The sequence below is a fragment of the Furipterus horrens genome, unplaced genomic scaffold (genome assembly GCF_987537825.1).
Source record: "Furipterus horrens unplaced genomic scaffold, mFurHor1.1.pri manual_scaffold_3, whole genome shotgun sequence".
NCBI classification, from domain to species: domain Eukaryota; kingdom Metazoa; phylum Chordata; class Mammalia; order Chiroptera; family Furipteridae; genus Furipterus; species Furipterus horrens.
This window is the reverse complement of record NW_028327173.1, coordinates 146,502,011-146,524,973: the sequence shown is the minus strand read 5'-3', so window position 1 is coordinate 146,524,973 and position 22,963 is coordinate 146,502,011. Positions and strand designations below refer to the sequence as shown.

General features: G+C 39.5%; 1 protein-coding gene across 3 annotated transcripts in view; it reads left to right on the top strand.

Annotated features, from left to right (window-relative positions):
• The window catches only part of FSIP1 (fibrous sheath interacting protein 1), a 184,874-nt gene extending 162,597 nt beyond the window's left edge, over positions 1–22,277 (top strand). For 2 of the 3 annotated variants that reach the window (XM_090271952.1, XM_090271951.1), the window contains 2 exons: positions 12,558–13,068; positions 22,164–22,277. In XM_090271952.1, the coding sequence (XP_090128078.1) occupies positions 12,558–13,068; positions 22,164–22,210 (558 nt within the window). In that variant the 3' untranslated portion in view covers positions 22,211–22,277. The remainder of the gene's footprint in view (positions 1–12,557; positions 13,069–22,163) is intronic. The other variant, XM_090271953.1, reaches the window with a different exon arrangement.
• The last annotated feature ends 686 nt before the right edge of the window (positions 22,278–22,963 follow it).

Below are 22,963 nucleotides of genomic sequence, written 5' to 3'. Positions count from 1 at the left end.
CAAGTGCGCAGATGTGGGTGATGGAATAACTGAATCTGGTCATATAGGAACATTTTAATGTCAGTATAGTGTGGTCCCTGGGCTTGTTTGTGATGCTGGGACATTTCTTGTTCATTCAAGAAAATATTCAGTTTCCCTTTCCAGTTCTGAGGGTTGAGCATCATTGTGAGGGGTTCCTTATATGGGTAGGATTTAGCTGAGTATTCTTTCTAATTAGGAGGGGGGGGGTGTCCAGATAATGTTACAATAGTGAAATACTTCTCACAGCAAGAGGCAGAAAAGCTGTCCTTGAAGCAGCTGACGAATGTGGCATTGATCACATATCGAGGGCCCATGTCTCTGGAAAGCAGCAGTACTCATGGTCAGAGCCTGGAGGCCTTGTCCAACCCATGGACAGACCTGGGAGGCTCGGGTAGTACCTTCTAGGAAGTGTGATGTGTCTGCCTGGTTTTAGCAGCAGTAGATGACCTCCTTTGTGCTCTCCTGCACTGGGCATGAGTGGTGATCGTTGATCTTTCTTTTTTTTTTTAAGTATATTTTATTGATTATATTGTTACAATAGTTCCAATTTTTTGCCCTTTGCTCCCCTCCGCCCAGCACCCCCTTCCCCAACAGTCCCCCCCAAGTTCATGCCCATGGGTTGTACATACAAGTTCTCCTGCCTCACCCTTTCATATATTCTTCTTCTTCTTTCTAAATAATTAATTAATTAATCATTTTAACAATAAAAAATAACAATCCCTCCCTCTCAGACTGAAGACCCTTTATAATCTTATAAAGGACAATGGGCGTAGGTCTCGAGCTCCTCTAGCTGCTTCAAGCTGAACGTGGTTGTCATCCTACCTACCCTCGGGTCCAGAAATCCCTAATAAGAGTGGGGGTGTGGAGGGGAGGGTGGCCTTTCCACATGGGGAAGGATTGTGCAGACTCCAGGTCGGTTGGCTGTCCCCGGACAACAGTGTGCTTGGTTTAACAGGCTGGCATCCTTGTTGTATTCTGGGGGCAACAGATTTGGCAACAGGGTTAAAGGACATCATTCAATCCATAACCACTAGATGACAAAAGACAGGTATTAATTTTTCAATGTCCCACATTAGGGAAAAAAAGGGCTTCTTTGGAGGAAGGTGTGCCAGGCATGTCTCACCTGTCCAAAACCCTTTTGCCCATTATACTTAGGCTGAGGGAAATATTTTAGGTTCCCCCCCCCTCAGGCCTCTGGGCTCTTTCTGTCCAAGCCTTTAGGACAGAAAAGAGAAACCAGTTTTAAAGTGAAGCCCACAGACCACCCCATTCCTCACCAACCCAGCCACTTAGTTCAGCCAAAGCATTGAGTCTCAGGAGGCAGCAATGCAGACAGGATTAAGTGAGGCCTATACGTACAGACAGTCACTCAGGTAATGAGATCGTAGGCTTATGCCCTTTGAAAACAGAAAACACATGTTAATTTATGTAACATAACCCACATACAAGTCTCTAAATCTGTAGGACTGTCTTTTCGTAAAGATATCCAGTTGCAAGGCATTTGACATTCTTCTTGCCTGTAAATTAAACATCTTTGATAATGCCACACACATAGTTTAACTTTCAAATGAAAACAAATTTTAAATGAAAAGAAACTTTAAAGACGGTTAGCTGCACTACTTTATAGTCTACCACTGAGCATTGTGATTTTCCTTGAATCACAATTTTTTTCCCTAAGATTACCCTCCTTGTCATTAAAGGGACTGCATTAAGTCCATTTTTAATTTATCCTGTTCATTTGCATAAACACAACAAGAGCAGCAAATGATCACTTATGATCTTTAGTTCTGCTTTGCTGGAACTTACGCAAGGAACATTTAGGGTGACCTTCAGTCTGCCCTTCAGGGCACAGAAGCAGAACCACATACCTGGCATTCAGCCTTGCCTATAAACACCTGTCTTTTCCAAGTCCTTCTGGTTTTCCATTGTGCCTTAAGGTCCCTTCTAGCCATCTTTCAGGAAAACAACCTTCGTTCCTTCCCTGGAAAGATTGCCATGGACCGCACATTCATCCAAGGTACCAGGCCTCTTATCTTGTGAACTTTTATTACCTTTGAAAGTCAATCCCAGTTCCTCAGGGCTTTTTGGTAACAACCAAAGCCCAAGCATGTCTCCTTTAGGCATGACATTCTAGTCAAAGTCTTAGTTAAAAAAGAACAAACCTCTATTAAAAACTGGTCTTATTAGTTTTATGCAAAGAAACTTATGTCATTACTTACTTGTTTAAAATGCCAAACTCTGGAGGGATCAGATAGGGAGAAAAATATACAGTGTGAAGGAAAATCCTTGTCCTTCCAATATTCACTGAACTTGTATTTCCATTTTTATTTTTTCCCCCACTAAAATTTTTTTTGTTTGTTTTTCCATTACAGTTGTCTCACTTTTCCCCCCCCTCTTGCTTCCCTGCACCCTGTCCCCTCCTTCTCCAACATTTAGTCCCCACTCAGTTGTCCATGTTCGTGGGTCATTTATACATGTTCTTTGACTCGACCCTTCCCCTTCTTACCCCTTTCTCTCCCTCCCATCTCCCCCTTTGTTACTATTAGTTTATTCTTTGTTTACATACCTCAGGTTCAATTTTGCTCATTTGTTTGTGGTGTTCATTAGTTTCCCGTAATAGGTGATAGCATAAGGCATTTTTCTTTCGTTGCCTGGCTTATTTCACTAAGCATAATTCTCTCTAGTTCCAACCATGTTGTTGCAAATGGTAGAAGTTCCTTCTTTCTTTCAGTACTTATTCATTGTCATTTTCCCCCTTTGTACTCGTGTTCCTCTCTGTCTCTCTCTGTTTCTTCATCTTCTTAAAGCAGACCCTTTAGCATTTCTTGCAATGCTGGTTTGGTGGAGATGTATTCTTTTAGCCTTCTTTTGTCTTGGAAACTCCTTATTTCACCTTCCATTTTGAATGAGAGTCTTGCTGGGTAGAGTATTCTTGGTTGTAGGCCTTTGTTTTTCATTGCTTGGAATATTTTTTGCCATTCCCTTCTGGCTTGTAGTGTTTCTGCTGAGAAATCTGATGAAAGCCTTATTGGAGTTACCTTGTACGTTATTAGTTGTTTCTCTCTTGCTGCCTTTAGGATTCTCTCTTTGTCTTTGAATGTTGGCATTTTAATTATGATGTGTCTTGAAGTGGGCCTATTGGGGTTCATCTTCATTGGAACTCTCTGTGCTTCCTGGACTTGCATAACTCTTTCTCTTCTCATGTTAGGGAAGTTTTCTGTCATTAGTTTTTCAAAGAGGTTTTGATCGTTGATCTTTCTTAACACCTGCTGGGTATACTCCCCTGAGCTGGCCTAAATGAACCCCTGATGGGGTGATCCTGCAGGGCCCATAGTACTGCCACCACCACAGACTGGCCCAGAAAATGCATGTTGAAGATCCTGGAGACAGTTCTGAGGTCACCTTCTCTTCATTTGGAAGTTTAGATGATGTCAAGAGAATTATTTAAAGTTCTAAAGAGGCAGCCCTGTGGGTTTTGATTATACTGAATTTTTCTGACTTGACTCATCTCCCAGGTGACCTCCTACCAAATGGTGAGGCTTGATCTGGACTCTGGCCCAGGGTAAGGTATTTAAATAGCTAATGGCTTTCTTGATTTATCTCTACATAGTAAAAATAGACTTTCAAACTCAGAGCAGGGAAGTCTATGCAAATGATTTTGATAACTGTTACTATCCAATAAATTAGCAGTCTGCATAGCAGTGGGAGTTAGTGGCTCTAAAAGTGACATACTGGATATATTTCCTCAGACAACAGGGGTGGGGAGGTGGGTGATCCAGCCCCTGTGACCAGAAAAAGCGTTCTGTATCCAGACTTGCTCACCTCATTTCCAACAACCTCCTGGCCAAGCTTTGTTTTGCAGGAGTATGTGGAGCAGGGGTGCCAGCCTCTTTTCAGCTCTAGAGTTGGAGTCCAAGCCTTGTTCCTGCAAAGGATGTGAGAGACGTGTGACAAAGGGTCATTCAACCGACTTGCTCAGAATGAGAGGAATCTAATGGAAGTGGACTTGTTGTCTCTAGTACAAGAAAAAAGCAATTTCTGACAATCCTCAAATGATAATTTTCTCACCAAATGGAAAAATTAGAGCCTCTTTCACCCATCATACTGTTAGAAACCAAAGTAGTGAAGTTGGTCTAGGTCTACTCTGAGCACATCTGTACTGTTCTGACTGTTACCAACTAAAGCTGAGTTCCTGGCCCCTTTTCAAATTGGAGGAATTGAGACTCCCATATCTTACTTCTCGTTCCTCCCATCCATGCCAGTCTTCCCTTGTACACTAGGATCCTGCTGGCATCCCACTCTTCTCATCCTTGTAGATAGAAACAGCAAGCCTGGGTTTCTGACGCCATGGAGACTGCCTCTGGCACTTGAGCTGAGAAGCAGAATGCCCAGGGGCACTGCAGACTTTCACCGGGCAAACCCACCAGACAAACCCTTCTAAGCCCTGCTTTGCCTAGCTGTTTGGGGAAGATCTGTGACCTGGCGTCTTGTTCCACATGGTTATTTGACATCCAGGCCCCACATCAAAGTAGGCTTCCAACACCACCATGACATTCACAAACTCACTTTAGAGCCACTTGCCTTGACCTACTTCCACACTTCCATATTATTCCATGAACACCAGTCATTTTACCCCGTGATTTTTAGACTTATTTAATTTCAAAGAGACACAGGAAGTGATATGAACATACTGAGCCTATATGAGCCTATTGGGAACATATTGACTTGAAAGTGCTGCTTTGTAGTTTGACTAGATGTCCAACTTATCATTCTATCCATAAGTGAATACCTTTGACAAGTAATTCTGCTTTTATATCCCAATTAACTCTTTAGTGACTACTCAAGACTGAATGAAGTTGTTGAAGTTTGGAAACACCTTGATTGTTAATCCTTTAGTTGGCTATAGAGTTTCATTAAGTGTTAGGTTCCTTCTGATGGTTATTTACTTCATAGCAATTATAGTTTAATAATATGGTAGATTTATTTTGGGGTCCCTGCTCTGCTTATGCCTTCTTCTTTGGGAAATCCCCCTTACCCACAGTCCTGCCAACAGCTTGGACTTGGATGGCCATGTTCATACCATTTAACTTTCACCATAGGTGATTGGACTAGTGGTGAACACTTGAAACTGACATTATCAGTTCATAATCTGGTCAGTGAGCAACCAGGTTAACTTGCTTGAAAATTTGAGTTAATGGACATAGAGACCATTGTCAGTCATTGGTGGGTGCCAGACTCTTAAGGTCATGTTGAATGAAGACCAAAGTCAATTCATGCTACTTAGGCAAGCCGAGGTTGTGAGAGAGCAGAAAGCATCAATAAGCAGAGAAAGCTGGTTTTCAGAGAGGAGGATGCATCAGACAGTGGGTTAAGTGACCACAGGGACTCAGAAAATGATGAAGCACATGACTTTGGTTCCTGGTGGCTTCTCAGCTCCAAACCCCAAAGGCCTATCCAAACTTCATTTCATGCTTGTTGGTATCCATGAGACGATTTCTTAGAGCCTACAACACTCATCTCTACCTGAGATAGTTTTCCAGACAAGCAAAAGGTGAAGGATTCATTGCCTGCCTTTTTTTAAAGATAAGGATTTCTGTTCCTTATTATTAAAAAACCTTGACTAAAACAAATTGCAACTTGGGTGTTGCCAGTAGTGGCTGCAACAGAGAGTTGTAAACTTCTATCTTAGTAATAAAACAAAGGGTGGAATGTTTTCTCATTGCTTATTTTGAAGTAGGACTTGATGTCATTGAAAGCTATTTATATCTATACTCTTGTTAATCATTTAGGACATTCTGGATTTCTTCCCTTTTCTCACTTGTGATAATCATATTGGCTTTATAGGGTGGGTCTTTAGGAACTCAGCATTTGTGGGAAAAGAAAACCACCCAACATTGGACATACATTTACATCAAAGGACAAGATTGCCTCTGCTAGTTTATAGTGGTGGACTTTCTGATTATCTGCACCAGAGACATAATCTTAATTGCTTTGTCAACAAATCCAGTGCCCAAATAACTGGAGATTTTTATGGTTGGGGAAACACTGGATATATAGGAGGGGAGATAGGGATGAGGGTGAGGTAATCTACAGTCTGTGATCCATCTCCAGCAATTGTAAGTTGCACTCCTCATCACCACACTGATATTTATCTGGGTGGAGAAGTGTAAAGAGTAGGTGTCCTGGGAATGGAGCTAGGGTTGTCTTTTGTGTTTTTCTGAAATGAGCCGAAAGAGAGGGCACTATGTAAGTTCACATGAGACTCTGAGCTAGTCTGGGAAATAAAAACCAAATTTAAGTGAAACACTCTACAGGAAGTATTTTTATATCTGAAGGAATGGACAGAAAAATGAATGCCAATTGGAAAAAGGATATTTAGAGAATGGTAGAGGGAGAACTCATTTAGAGTGAGAGGCCATGCACCTAGTAGTTAGGCCCATAGGCTCTGGACCCAGACCTAGATTAAAATCTCAGGTCCCCCATGTAGTAGCCATAGGACCATGAACAGGTTACTTAATTTCTCAGTTTCTTCATCTAAAAAGGGGAATTAACAATAGTACCTACCTCATAAGTTTGCTGTGAAGATTAAAGGAATTGATATGTGTAATACGCATATATCAATGGTGCATATGGTGCGTATGGTGATAGTACGTGGTAAATAAATGCTAGTTATTACTATTCTGTAGGACATCACCTGGGGTGCCAAGAAGACCAGCAAAATGCAAGAGAAACAATGCCATAAGTGTTCTATATTTTTTTCCTGATGAGAAAATCCAATACGTTTACTCTTTGACAGTGGAATGTTTGTGTTTTGGCTAAAACAAGAAAGAAGGTCCATAAAAAGGCTGCTAAAATGAAGATGGGAAGAGAGGGGCTTTCATATAAGGAGAGAAAATACATTGGGCTTTGGTTTGGGAAAGTGAAGACTGAGATGCACTATGATGAATTTTATGAAGGACAGGAATAGCATGAATAATAACTTGTTTGTGAAATATGGGAAAATTAGAACTGGCGTGAAAGATGAATACTTTGAGGTGAGTACTTGAACAGATGGTTACTTGACTGTGCTTGCACAGTGAGTCGTTCAGTTATGGAGCTCACTAGCTTGGAGTTTCAAAGCAGTCTGGATGAGGGCAATGTGTTAGGGTCCCCTAACTATCAAGGGTAGTTAGAAGTGTTTATGATATGGCCCTAGTTTAGTTCACTTTAGCATATGTAAGTAGCATATTAATGTAGTACTTAGTCATTTCAAAACAACCTTAATTCATTTGATTCCCACAACAGTGACTTAGTGAGTTCATGCTGTAGGCGAGGCTCTGCTGGGGATCAAAAGGTGAGAAAGATGGCTTTGGGTTGAGGGTTTTGGTCTGTATTGCCCCCCAGAAACACTGTAATTAATTCAGTTTGAGGTCTTAATATATTTTGTTCACTTTTACTTACAATGTTTTGAGATCAGAGAATTTTTAGTTATTTTTTGAGTTCAGGATTAGTATTATAAAGAAATTAAAGGAAAAAAGCTCACTTTTTCTCATGGTTTTCATAAATTCTACTCAGGTTATATTCTAATGTCAATAGAACAGCTTATTCTTATATTTATTTTTATTTTAAAGTAGATTTTCATAAAAGGTCATTTAATAGCTGGAAGTTAGTTTAGAGATCATCTTCTTCAACTCCTCATTTCATAGCTGAAAGAGATGGGTTCCTTAGGTGACGTACGCAAGGTGGCAAAGCTTGTACCAAAGTGCTGATCTGTGTTCTCTTTCCCATCAGGTTTCTTCCCCCAGAGGATAGAGGTGATTGTAGTTGAGTGTATTTCTGTGTACACACAGACTCAAATGTGTTATGTTTTATCGTGGAGCACCAAGAAGCAGATTTACTATGAGGCTAGTGAAGGCCTCTCACTTTTTTGTGTGTATGTGCCAATTTTAAATAGTTTTATTTAAGACATCACATTTTCCACCTTACAATACAGTGCTTATACAGTGCTTTATTTCCATTCCCTGTGCACATATTCCATATTCAAGTGTCAAGAATACCCAGTTATTTACTATACAGCTGCTCAACTTTTAAAACTGCCATGGAATTTGCTACAAATTTGGGTCCTTCAATATTATGTATGGGACACAATGCTAAATCTATGCTCAAGGTTGACTTCATCAGCCTCTTCAGTGGTGGGCCCAGCGGAGGTGCAACCAGATAGAGGGGCTCCACTATGAGGGAAGTGCCTAGGCGTTCCTCCTGGTCTGGTATAGCTTGGTAATGATGGGGTTGCAGACTTTTCCAGCTCTTTTTGTTGATGTTCAGATTGTTCCTTCTCTGCAGTCTGGTTCTTATCAAGACAGCTGATGATTTCATTGCATTTGTCAAGAATCTTCTCTTTGTCCTCATCATTGATCTTGCCTTGAAGTTTTTCATCCTCAGCAGCTGCTTTCATATTGAATGCATAGGATTCAAGTGACTTCTTGGAATACACCTTGTCCTGCTGCTTCTCATCTTCAGCTTTGTACTTCTCAGCTTCCTGAACCATGTGCTCAATCTCTTCCTTGCTCAGATGACCCTTGTTGTTAGTGATGGTAGTCTTGTTCTCTCTGCCTGTACTCTTATCCACAGCAGAGACATTGAGGATGCCATTCGCACCGATATAAAAAGTGACTTCCATCTGAGGAACACCACGAGGTGCAGGAGATATGCCTGTGAGTTAAAGCTTTCCAAGCACGTTGTTATCCTTGGTCATGGCATGCTCACCTTCATAAATCTGAATGAGCACAGGAGGCTGATTGAGTAGGTAGTGAAAGTCTGTGTCCTTGGTAGGAATGGTAGTATTGTGCGTGATGAGAACAGCCATGACTCCATCGGCGGTTTCAATGCCAAGGGAAAGAAGAGTGACATCCAACAGCAACAAATCTTGAACATTTTTGGATTTGTCTCCAGAGAGGATGGCTGCCTGGACAGCTGCACCATAAGCAACAGTTTCATCATGGTTAATGCTGTTATTCAACTCTTTTCCATTGGAAAAGTCCTGTAGGAGTTTTTGAATCTTGTGGATACAGGTAGGACCACCCACCAGGACAATATTGTGGATCTGGGACTTCGCAATCCTGGCATCCCTAAGAATGCCCCTCACTTTTATGATCCTTGACTGGGAGAGGAAGCTAGGTTGCAATCAGGAAATATTTCTTTATAAACATTTCTGGTAAGTGACCTAAAGAGATACTGTAAGACAGGGACCTAACTGTCCAAGGCTCCAGTAACTTGTGAATTTTTACATTCTAAAAAAAAAAAAACCGAAAAAATCCCTTTTTACCTATTTTCTATTTGTCATTTTATACTATTTTTCTTAAAGAAGTATTCTCCTTCTGGTCCAAGATTATATAAATTTCAGGTTCCATGAAGCCTGGACCTGCTTCTGATGCCCAAAGATATAAGTGGTTGGGAATTTTACTTTAATATTTCAGGTTTTTATTTTTAAATTAATTTATATTAAAAATTTGAATATATTTAAATTTTATTTTTATATTTTAGATTAATTTTAATTTTAATTTCAGTAATGAAATAATAAAAGAAAAAGTTGTGATGAAATGTTTTAAACAAAAATGGCAGCTCCTTCTCCCTTGTCCTTCCCTACCTCTTAGTTTGTTCTTCAGAGTCGACCACTTTTAATTCCTTTAGATTTTCCCCCCTACTCTTTACCTCTATGTTATTTCATAATAACTTGTCTTTTTAATTGATGAGCTTTTATCAATTTACAATGATATGAAGTTTTATATAAATAATGGTGTTATACTATTACATCAATTAGATATTGACTTCCTGTGACGGTAGCTAAGAATTTAACTTTGTTACTCTAAACATCCTTTTTCTCTCCTCTCATTCCCCCATAATAGTTAAATCATAATTTTGGATTACTTCAATTATCACTAATCATGTTATGATGACTGTGTAAATATTACTTGTAACAAAAGCAAGTAGTATCCCATGGTATCCTTTCTTGTAGAACTTTTGTTTGTCCTAGAGTTAATAATGATCTTATTTTCTTTTGCTTAATTTTCTGTTATCTGAAACACTCCTTTTCATGTAGCTTTTTGTTCACAGAGTTCATAGTTGCTTTGTTTTTGCTTTTACTTAGTTTTCCATGTATCTACCTAAATACATAATTATAACTGTCAACCAACTATCTTATTTGTGGAAGTGGTCAAACATATCAGATAATCTAGAAATCTTACCCCCACCGAGGGACTCCCCTCCCGCCCCCCCATAATTCGTCCTCTTGCTCCAATATGGACTGTTGTTTTTTTTTTTTTCCTAGTATCTGAAAATTTCATATGATAAGTCTTTAGTGAGGATGTTTGGTGAAGATTATACTCAGCAGACCCTTTCTAAATCCTAGGGAATTATCTATTCATTATAAAGTATTTTAAATAAGCAGATTTTGAAAGTGTGTTTTAAGTACCCAGTACCATAAAATAACTGCCTTTGTTTTTTAGTTGACTGGGTTTACATAGTAGGGTGAAGGGAGTGCTCCTAACAATGGATAAAATACCACACCTGGATGCCTAAAATGTCTAGTAAGTAAGGGAGGATTTGTGACTATGTAGTTGAATTCCTATTTTTTGACAGGTATGTTAACCTTAGGGTGAATTACATGAATTTTTAATCCAAGGTAATTATTAAGAATATATTTCCAGACAATTTCTTGTTACTCTCAAACTCATAATGGTACTTGCCACTATGAGAACTAGTTTTTAATTTATGGAAGTTAAATATAATTTAAAAACACATGATATATTTTAAACACACGATACAAAATTTGTTTTACCTACTCTTTTTTGTTAGCTGTATTAAAAGCATTTCACAACAACGAGGAATTGACTATACTAGTTCTAATAACAGTGTTCCCTGTACAATACTTTATATATGCAGAATGTTTGGTTAATTCTTACTGTGTATCACAAAGTAGGCAATAACATTGTTTTACTTTGTTGAAGTAAAAATTAAGGTCATTGCAATTAGCCTTATCAGTTTATATCAGTTCTTATGGGGACTTCCTGTTCTTTGACAATTCATTTGTCTATAAAGGAGGACTAGTGTTCTCCTAGCCAATCCACGATGTAAATCAGGGATGGTGCTGATTCTTCAGAGAAGGAAAATTTTTTCAGTGTGATTCAATATATTTTAATCCCATTCATTTTTGAGATAGCTGTAATTCAATTAGGCATGCTGTTCAGTTGAATCCTTGTAGAACATAACCTTATACTTTCATATGATATTTTATTTTGTGAGAACATCTCTGGAAGAAAAAATGTTTTTAAATCCTTAAGATCTTTGTTGAAACACTCAGCCCCAATATCCTTTACAAGCAGAGATTAAATGTGTTAGATCATATCCTTCTCCCAGAATGCATTGCTATTGGAATGCCCCTGGCCTCTGTGTAGAACTCAGGCTTTGAAGCAACTACATATCTCAGGATGCACCACCCCTTCACCCTTCCTTTTCTGTCTTCAGGGGTATTGTCTGCTGAAAGTTGTGGACAGACACAGGAGTGGTGAATCCTCAGGGACAGGTGTAGTCTGTCCTGTCTGCCTGAGATATTTTTCCTTAAGGAATGGGGTGGTGATGGGGTTCACACTGAAAAGTGGGGAGAACAAAGAAACACCTAATGGAGATAATGGCAGTATTCCTAGCTGTTTATCAAAGAGGTGTTTGCTCATTTTCCTGCTTGATGTTCCAAGATTTATAAAATTGAAAGTGCTTTTTTAATATCTCCATTTTAGTTCAAGCCACTGATATGTGCAGAGAGAGTGTTAGTGGTTAATTTGGTGAAGTAATTTATTTCCATCAGAGAAGGAAAACTCTGACTCCAAAAAACCTCTGCTGCCTTGCGGCATACCTCTTCAGGGGAAAGGCTAAGGGAGTAAACCCCGACAGAAAATCCGGAGCCGGAGTCCCTAAGGCGGTTTGACGTTGTAGTCAACACCGGCAACTCCTGCGGCGCACCTGAAACCAAGCTGTATTGACTCCGTCTTTCCCTTGGATCCTTCAGCTGCGAAGAGAGGGGGGGTCTGCTGCATGGGCAACAGCAGACCCTCCATATCACCCTGCCCAGGCTCTGTAGCTTCAGCTTCACTGGAGAGGACACCCCAGCGTCATCGCAAGATGTCGATTCAACACGGGAGGAGACAGATACCGTGTCACTCCCGAGTCGGACTGCACAGCCATTCTCGGCGGTGCAGATGGACTCTTAAGAAGCTACACCATCGTCTCTCGAGACGGACGGCTGCCGACGAGAATTTATTTCCATCAGTGTTGTGGGGTTTTTCCCTGGATTTTAGTATGTGATTGATTCTAAACTTATTCTCTAGAGATGTTTACATTTCTTGTGCAATTTTGGGTGTCTTAAAATGAATGATTTTGCTATTTGAGTATTTTTTGTAAGAGATTTCTGGGCACTTGGGTTTATATTGTATTACTGGAAGTTTATCAGAAATAAATGTTTACATAATCAATTGACTATGAAAACTTTTGGTTTGTTTCATCAGTTAGATTCAACGTCACTTATCTCTGAGGAACAGTTAAGGCATCTTCTGGATGAATGCACATTCAAGCAAAAATCTATGATTGAACTTTTTTCAGAAAGAGAAAAGGAAGACATTGAGAATATAACACCTGAGTTTCCCCAGCTTTCCAGATCTGTCGTCTCTGAGTTACACATTGAATCAGAAACAAATGTCAAAAGCACTGAGCTGGAAGATGCAAATATGCCTGAGACTGCAGAATGTGAATCACCTGCAGGCTACTATCTCAGCAAAGCCGTGTCTGGGCACTACATGTCACAAGCTCTTGTCATTGAAGCTGAGAATATGAAATGCCTCCAATTTTCCAATGACAAGGTTATTAGTGACACAAAGGACTACTTTATGTCGAAGACTCTTGGCATTGGAAGGCTGAAAAGGCCTTCTTTTTTGGATGATCCATTGTATGGCGTCAATCTGAGCCTTTTAGCTGAAGACCAACACCTGAAACTCATCTCTTCAGAGAAACTAAAAACAGGTAAGGCTTGGAGAATGTGTTTTGGGGAATAATTCTTACTGAGTATCCCAATTTAAAGGTATTAGAGTTTAAAGTAAAGCAGGGTATGGAGGTATGTTTGTGAGTCACAGGTGGTGTTGACTAAGAGCATACAAACATAAGAACTTATTTACCAATGTTCATATGAGATCAAGGTTGTGATTAATACTTTTATGAAATACATTATTCTTAATGGTAATTAATACATATCCTTTTTAAAAATTGGAATAAAATTGGTATGTAACATTATATTAAAGTTTCAGGTATACAATATTTTAATTTGAGATTTGTATATACTACAAAGTGATTAACACCAAAATTCTAGTTATCACCCTTCATCATACAACCTACCCCCTTCACTCACTTCACTTACCCCAACCCCCTTCCCCTTTGGCAGCTACCATGTGTTCTCTGTATCTATGAGGTATTTTTTTTTTTTTTAATTAAAAAAATTTTTTTATTTCACATATGAATGAAATCATATGGTATTTGTCTTTCTCCATTTGACTTATTTCACTTAGCATAATAACCTCAAGGTACATCCATGTTATTGCAAATGACAAGATTCTGTTCATTTTTATGGCTGAGTAGTATTCCAGTGTGTGTGTGTGTGTGTGTGTGTTTCTGTGTGCATGTGGTGTGGGGGGCAGGAGAAGGGTTAGAACAGTGCCTTGTTAAGATATGACTTTACTTCCATGTGAACTGATGTATATCTGTTGCTAAGTAGAAAATGGAATGAACTAGAAGTTAACGTGACTTAATGGAAAGAAGCTGTGGTTGCTTACCTCTAATCCCACAGAGCATGCCTCTGATGGCACCAGATAATCGTACTGTGTGACTATAATAATCCTTGTCAGTATGCAGCATTAAGATGGTATAGATGTGAATATGTGAACAATATTTTATTTTCTGTTTATTACATAAAAAACTTTAAGGAATATGTCCTACATATTGTTTTAGTGCATGTAAGCATATCTGAAGTTGGAGTTTTAAAAATTTTTACTAACTCCAGCATTTACAATGATTAAAATAACTTGCTAATCAATTCTATTCTAAAATAGTATAATAAATAGTACATTATATGTTTTATACGAAAGTGCACACCAAAACAGAGTACAAAACCAGTTTTCTTGGCAAAAAGCCTTTTAAAGATGTAACTGTGATGAGGAGTGGCAGTGTGTTCAGCTGTTACATTACATTCAAGCTCTTTTCTTGGGAAACAGATACATGTGAATGTGATTCAGAGTAGACTTCTGTAAGCAGACAGAAAGGAAAAACCAGTTATTATTTTCTCTTCTAATAGCAACGATAATATTATTAAGATGCAGTTTTCTTTTCCTTGACAAACAGGTCTGTTACAAGTATTAAAATTTTGCTTCTAAAAGGCAGAGTCAGATAACACTTAAAAAATAGAACTGAATCTAATGACATTGAAGACCAATTTAAATTGTGGTATTGAAAAATAAGGATTTGCTTCACAGCTATATAAAGTTTCAAATTTGAAATACCTAATGTTTCATATTTGTGCTTTAAAGGTAGTGGTTACTCCTGCTATTTGAATTTCTGTGTATGAGGTCCAATAAGTTTAGCATTGTACTCACTCACTGCTGGATCTTTTTTTTTTTTTAACTTTTAAAAAAATGTGCTTTATTGTTTATGCTATTACAGTTGTCCCAATTTCTCTTCCCTTTGTTCCCCTCCACCCAGTGACCACCCTCCCTGTAGGTTTTTCCCCTCGCCTTAGTCCATGCCCATTGGTTGTGCATATAGTTCTTCTCAACATCTTCCTGTCTACTCTAGTCCCTCCTACTATGCTTCTTAATTCCTGTACCATCTCCCTCCCTTTCCTCCCTTCCCCATCCCTGCTGACCTCCTCCCAGTATGTTTCCATACCTATAATTCTTTTCCCACTCTCGTTGCCTATTTAGTTTGCCTTTGTTTCGGTTCCCTAGCTTCTGTTGTTGGTTGTTGTGATACAGTTTTCATTTTAATGTTCATAGTTTTGATCCACTTTCTCCTAAACAAGTCCCTTTAACATTTTATATAACAGTGGTTTGGATCTGATGAACTCCTTCAGTTTTACTTTGTCCTGGAAGCACTTTCTGTGCCCTTCTATTCTGAATGATGGCTTCGCTGGATAGAGTAATCGTGGTTGTAGGTTCTTGCTTTTCATTCCTTTGAATATTTCTTGCCAGTCCCTTCTTGCCTGCAGAGTTTCTTTTGAGAAATCAGCTGATAGTCTTATTGGGACCCCCTTTGTATGTAATTCTCTTCTTCTCTCTTGCTGCTTTTAAGATTCTCTCTTAATTTTTGACATTTTGATTATAATGTGTCTTGGTGCCGTTCTCCCTGGGTCCAGTTGTTTTGGAACTCTCTGTGCTTCCTGTACCTGTAAGTCTATTTCCTTCCCCAAGTTTGGGAAGTTCTGCTTCATTATTTTTTCACATAATTTTTCAATTTCTAGCTCTTCTTCACCTTCTGGCAACCCTATGATTTGGATGTTGGCCCACTTAGAGCTGTTCCGTAGGTTTCTGAGTCTCTCCTCATTTTCCTCACTTCTCGGTTCCTCTTTCTGCACTGGTTGACTGTTTGTTCCTTCCTTATGTTCCGATTTGTTGATTTGATCCCTGATATTCTTGCCCTCATCACTAGTTTCGTATGTGTTTTTTTTCATTTCAGCAGGACTAGCCTTCATTCCTTCCTGGTCTTAAGATCTGCTGTTAGGTCTGTAAGCGCTTTTATTACCAAAGCTCTGAAACGTGCCTCAGAAAGATTTCCTATCTGCTGCTTCATTAGATTAGATATCTGCTGTCTGGTCAGCTGCGTCACCAGGATCTCTATCATGATCTGTGCCATCCTGGCAGTTTTGCGTTTACCTTTGCTTCCTGGGCAGGGCTGTCACACTTCCTACGCTATAGGGGGCGGAGCCCCATGCACTCCTCACTACCGGGTGACCCTCCTCACTACACTGTGGCATTTTGTGTGGGGGTGTGGGTCTTAGATGGATTCCTGCCGTTCACTCTCCGATGAGAGACAAATAGCCTCCTCCTCTGTCTTCACCCACTCTGGGCCTCACAGTCCAAGGCAATGGGGGTCTGCCTTCCCCAGAATTAGAATCGCAAGCTGATGGGTCTGGTCTGCAGCCAGGGGTGCTCCCCAGGCGCTTCTCGCCTCCCCTTAAATATGGGTGTCTCTGCTTACTGCCATCCCACCTCCATCGCCGCTGCTGCCGCCTCCAGCAGAGCTTGACCTCTCTGCCCCGGCTTTGCCCCTCCTACCCATCCAGACGAGCACCACTTCTTTATAACTTTATATGTTGCACTTCCATTTATTTTCTGGAACTTCTGGTTATTTCTGGTTTTGCGGTAGTTGTAGTCCTTCTTAGTTGTTGAGGGAGATTGAGCGTGTCAGTCTAGGCCTCCATCTTGGTCGGAAGTCTCCTGTGTATGTTTGCCTCTGTGTCTTAGGTAGACTGGTCACTCCTGTTACATGGTAAGGGGCAGAGCCTTAGGGATTTGCCAGTACAGGGCGACCTGTTTTACCATGTTGTGGCGCTGTATGTCAGGGAGGGGTCTAAGAAGGAACAATGCCACTTGCCCAGCACTTGCCCCTTTTCCAGGCACTTCTCTCACTTCCTTATGGGACTGGTGCTTCTCTAGCTGTTGCCCTGGCCGTTGTTCCCAGAGTGGATGGGCCTGTGGATGTTCTAGGACCGTGGGGGCCCTTTAAACAAGCAGACTCTGCTGAGAGACCGGCAGTTTCTTTCTCCACGCCAACCCCCACTGGTTTGCACAGTCAAAAGCAATGAGGCATGGTTTTCTCTGGTGCTGGGACCGTGAGCTGCACGGTCTGGTGAGGAGCTGGGAATGCTCCCTAAGTGTCCCTCTTGACTTTTTAAAATATAACTGTGCTCTCTGCCAGACTTCCGCTGCAGCTGCTGCTGTCGTCACCACACTGCGTTCTCTCTGCCCTGGCTCCGCCCCTCCTACCTGTATGGATGAGTGTTTCTTCTTTAAATCTTGTTTGTTGGACTTCCATGCAGGTTGATTTTCTGGAACTTCTGGTTGTTTATAGTTTTGAGGTAGTTGTGTTCCTTCTTAGTTGTGGAGGGAGATGCAGCATGTTGTCTACGCTTCCATCTTGGCTGGAAGTCCTTAACTTCTTTACTGTTGGGGTCTTAGGGGATCCATAAATAGCATCTTCTCTTCCTCACCCAAATCAGAACCCATTGAGAGATAATAGATGGATTCTCGTGAATGGAGATCAAGGAGGTCAGCTTCATTGCTAATGAAATGTAGGTGATTGTTGTGACTTAGGTGGGCAGCCAAACCGTCTTCCCAATGCTGTGCCTTCTCAAATAAATGAACACACCTAGGCACTGGCAGGGGTGAAAAATCCAGCGTCATCTATGGAGACCTGTCCATGTAGGACCAGTAGTATGGAGAAGCAAAGAAACACCTTTGGGGTGGAGTGCTGATTTCCTTGGAGGAAGGGACTGAGCTGCCCAATCCCACCAATCAGATAACTGGCTCTTCTTCCCATAGGAAGAGTGGAGGAGGGTGGAGTGAGGCCAGGGGGAAGTGTGAGGAGAATGGGGAGTAAGTGTTCCTTGGAATCAACCTCAGAGACACCGTTGAGTCCACTGGCACTTCAGAAAAAAAACACTTCAGGCTTGTAGTTAGTCTATTACTTAATCAAATTATCTGATGCTGAATTGCTTCCTAGATAATAAAAAAGGAATCTATGCATGTACAGTATTCTCTTTTTGCCACTAATCGTTTGGGCTAGTTATCAACAGAAATTTACATAGTATAGAGGAACAGATGAATAACAGATAAAAATAGAATGGGACAGAATGGGACACAAAGTCAGTCATGTAGTAAAGAAGCGGGGGCAGAACTATACTCATTCCCCAAGGAAAACGGGAATTTCCCATAGGACCCATTGAGTGAATAGTGGTCTTAAAATTTTTATAATAAATTCACGAAATAATTCAGATAAGGTTGTTTTAAACATAACACCCCTATGTGAAAACTAGGGTGACCAAATGTCTTGGTTTGCTTTGGAGTATCCTGTTTTTACCACTGAATGTTCCTGAGTCTCTGGCAAACTGGAATGATTGGTTTCCCTAAATGGAAACTGAGAAATAAAACCATAGAGCAAATTAATTACCCAAAGGGCAAAGCTAGAAGTGTCCAGGCTGGTACCTAGGTGAGCAGAGGGATGCCTGGCTTGCCCACTCATGGCATGTTTTAGCCAGGTGGTTAACAGCGTGGGCTCCGGGTGAGGCACACCTGGGTTTGAATCCTTGCTCTGCTAGTAGCAGGTGATCTTAGGCAAGTTATTAAATCTCTCTCTCCTCTGCACCTTGGTTTCCTTATCTATAAGAGAAGATGTCTTTAATATTTACCCTATAGGGTTGTAATAAGGGCCAAATGAGAAACTTCACATAAATAATCAGTTGGGTCAGTGACTGGCTTTGGTTGGCTTACATGGTGTTTAACATTTAATCAGGAGATTTCCCATAAAAGCCTGGATTTCTGACTTTTCTGACAAATCAGCAGGTCCTTAAATCTGTGAGGGAAGGTGAGTAGCAGATGTTCCCTTAGATGGGACATATACTCTCCAGGGAAGACATGGCCCCCATCTGGTCTTCTCTGCTTCGTGTTCTTGGCTCTTTGGAACCCTGTGACTTCCATCTCATGTTATAAGCCCTTTGCTGCCTGGAGCGTGGTCCAGTCACTGGAGGCTTCATAGGCCCCAGCTCAAACCGACTGAACCAGAATTTGGGCTTTAATAGGTTCCCCTGGTGATATTTATATGTAGTTTTAGAAACACTGTTACAAACCACAGAGCATTATTCCTAACCAGGATGAGCACTGGGATCTGCTGGGGAGTTTTTTGCTTGGTTTATACCTCTTATGTCCAAGACCCTAGCCAGACTTACTGAAATCAGATTCTCTGGTGTGGAGCGTTCAGTTCAGCATGCCAAATTAATGCAAGCCCCAAGGTTTTGCTGTGCATATTTGAGAAATACTGTTTTCAGTTTAGATGTAAGAAAGCTAATTGCTATCCTCTTGTTGTCCTCAGAACAAGTTCTATCCAAAATGGCAACTATACAATCTGAATATACTTTATGTTGAAATTCTGCCCATCAAAAGGTCTATTTAATTGTAACTTGTTCGGTGAAGCCAAGTACATGTGGACTGACTTTTGGGAAAGCTTTTGCAGTAGTTTGAAAGATGTGGGTTAGTATATGTTATTGCTTATACCAACTGAATAGTTTCAGAGAAACTAGATTGTTTTGAGAAAGCTTTCTTTGTTTTAATATTGTCTTACTGATTGGCAGTGAAGCAGTGAGATTCTAAAAATAGTAACACTATTAGCTGAGTTTTTTTTTCCTTAAAAATTTTTTTGGCTTGCCCTTAGGAAAATACTTAACTCATTGCTTTGACAGAGGTCTGTTACTCTCAGTCAGTGTGTGCTTTCAGGCTTCCTAGTTATTATTTGTTAAATTACTTTTCCAAGGCTGCTGGTTGCTTCTCAGATGGTCTTAGTAACTTAATCAACCCTCATCCAGTTTATTTGATCAGATTATCAGAGCTGCCATATTAGCAGTTTTTAGTATTAATTCATTTTTATATGATTTTGGCATAGAGTAAGTTTATATTTGATGAATTTATCTTTTTAAGTTATTTTAAACTAATTTTCTTTAATCCATTTCTTCTTGATGTAGACTTTTCATGTAAATATTTGTTACTTATTTCCTCTATTTATGAAATATCACTTTATCATTTTGTTAGCAGTATCAAGTGAACAACGGCAACTTGGAGAGTTTTAGTATTTAATCGGAATACTTATCACTTTATCAGTTACTGGGACTTCTGATTCCATTGCTTCATTCAAATTGAGTAAAATGAAAAGTTACTGAAGATCATGGCTGTAGACTAGACCAGCAGTGTTGTTATTACCTGGGATCTTGTTAGAAATGCCAAATCCCAGGCCCTGCTCCACATGTACTATATCCAACTCTGCATTTTAACAGGATGCCCCAGCAGCTAATTTGTATGCACGTTGCATTGTGAGATGCTCTGGACTAGATGGTTTACTGGTCACTCTACTTTAGGATTATAAAAAACATTAGCAAATATGGTGGTGATTAAAATAATGTCCAAAGGTATCTTTTTTCCCATTGGCTCAATCCTGTTTTTCTTTTTAAATTTTGTTTTGATGAAGATACTACCTGTTCCAGGTTGTCTTCTTATCTCTGCAGCCAATTCCATTGTCCTTCCTTTGGTTAACTTTCCCCATAGCCACTGAGAGCAAGCATATTTTAGCTTGAATTCTCTACTCTTTCATGGTTAATATTTTATTTGGAGACACATATTGTGAGTATGGGATCATCTATACTTTGTATACTTTTGATTTTTAGATATTTTCATTTGATACCTACCTCAAATCTATCTGTCGTTTAAGCTATTCTGAATCCATCCCTTAGGCAGAGCTTCTTAACCTCTGGCTGTGTGTTAGAACCACTTGGTGAGATTTAAAACATTAATGCTTTGGTTCCATCCCAGAGGACTCAGGTACATTTCTAAGGGTTGGCTGTAGGCATCAGCATTTTTAAAGTCAGTTTCTGGGATGGGGTCTGGGTGATTTCACTGTTTAGCCCCACTCCCTCTCCCCCTCCCCTTCTCCCCTCCCTCTCTCCCCTCTCCCTTTTTCCCTCTCGTTTTCCTCGCTCTCCCTCTCCTTCTCTCTCTCTCCTCTTCCTCCCTCTCTCTGTCAGATGCCCTTCTATTATAAGGGCATTTGTTATTGAATGTAGGGCCCACCTTGATAATCCAGGATGGTACATAGTCTCATCTCAAGATCCTTAGTTTAGCCACATCTTCACAAATCCTTTTCCCAGAGTAAGGTAGCTTTCACAGGTTTCAGGGATAAGGATATGGATGTAACTTATTTTGGCCACTGTTCAACAATACTATATAATTCAATGGTTTTTAATATATTCACATAATTGTGCAACTTTACCACTATCATTTTTACGTTTTCTTCACCCCTCAAAACAAACACTGTACCCATTAACAGTCACTCCCCATTTTTCCCAATCCCCAGCCCTAAGCGACCACTAATCTACTTTCGGTCTCTATGAATTTGCCTAGCCTGGACATTTCATATAAGTGGAATCATACAATATGTGACCTTTTGTGTCTGGCTGCACCAGTTAGCATAATGTTTTCAAGGTTCAGCCATGCTATAGCATATATCAATACTCCATTATTTTTATTGTTGAATAATATTCTGTTGTATGGATATATGCCACATTTTATTTATCCACTCATTAGTTGGTGGACATTTGGGTTGTTTTACTTTTTTGACTGTTACATGTAATGCTGCTATGCATAATGGTGTACAGGTTTTAGGGTGTTGTATGTTTTCTCTCTGGGGCATATACCTAGGAATAGAATTGCTTGGTTTATGCGGACCTTTCTGGGGTCTGCCAGACTGTTTTCCAAGACAGCTGCACCGTTTTAGATTCTTACCAGCAGTGTATGAGGGCTCCGTTTTCTCCTAATTCTCCTTCATTGTCCTCTTTTCTGTGGTTCTGTTGTCAGTTCTGCCTTTTCTGAAAACCTTCTCCCTGAGGTTGGCAGAAGAATATTACTATTCCATTTCTGTTGTCGTAATTTTGAAGAAATAAAAGGTGATCAGTTCTTATCTACTCTAAATGTATTTACTTTTGATTTTGCCCTACTTCCCAGAAACTTAGTTTAAAGAAAAAAAAATTTTTTTGATGCTGTCTCCAAATCCATAATTACTTTAGCTCTCAAAACCCAAAAAGTTCTTGGTCAGCTATAATCTCAATGAAGGCAGGAATCTTATCTTTTGCTTTTTTGTAAACTTTGTATGTAGCTTATGATGACTGTCCAATAAATATTAAATGAAAATATGATTATTGTCTCATGTATAGAAGTATTTAATGTTGTTTCAGCTGAATGACTTTTCTTAATTATGTATACATTTCTGATTATCTAACAACTTTGGTGGGTTTTTTTTTTTTTTTTGATGTGCAGATGAACAGGAGACTGAAGATGTGACAGAAGAATGTGAAGAATCTTAAGCAAAGACTGGCTGATGTGTGCTTTAAGAAAGTTGGTATTAAGATAAATTATACTTTTTCTGATCCTTTGAATTCAGCGAGTGGATTGTAGAGACCATTCCTCAAATAATGATTTTAATGTTTGGATTCTGTCTTTCTGGATTACATTTCCTTGATATTTTTGAGACTTGTATTATTGTTCAGTGGTTTTCCTTCATTGAAATTCCTGGGGAAATTGTTTTTTATTGCTAATATTGCAACATCAGGGTTACATTATAGAAACCAACATTTTCTGTATGTGTACTGTTTTAAAACTAGCTGATGTGCTGTTTTGTATTTGTGTTTGATTTTATATGTTACAGCCTTATTGTGATTCAGACAGACTTTCCTTTTTCCCCTCCAATGTAATGCCTGTTAAGTACAACTTGCCATAGAAATAAATGAATTTTCCCAACAAAGCAATGTTAAGATAGCCTTTACTATCTTTTTAGCAATGATACTTTTCTTAAGCAGAAGTTTGAATTATTTGATATAATACTTTAAGTTTGTTATTTTTTAGAGTTTGTCTTATAGAATGCAGCAGATAAAGATCAGCTACTTAAAAATTCTGTGGTACTATTTTAAGAGAAAGTTTGTCTAGCTACAAGTCAGTAACCCGGATTTATGAGAAAATTTCATGTCAACACTCCATATGATAAATTGGCATTAGAACTAGAAGTCCAATTTATTTTTGATTAAAAAAATGAGCTGGCTATTATGCTGCCTTTAATGAAA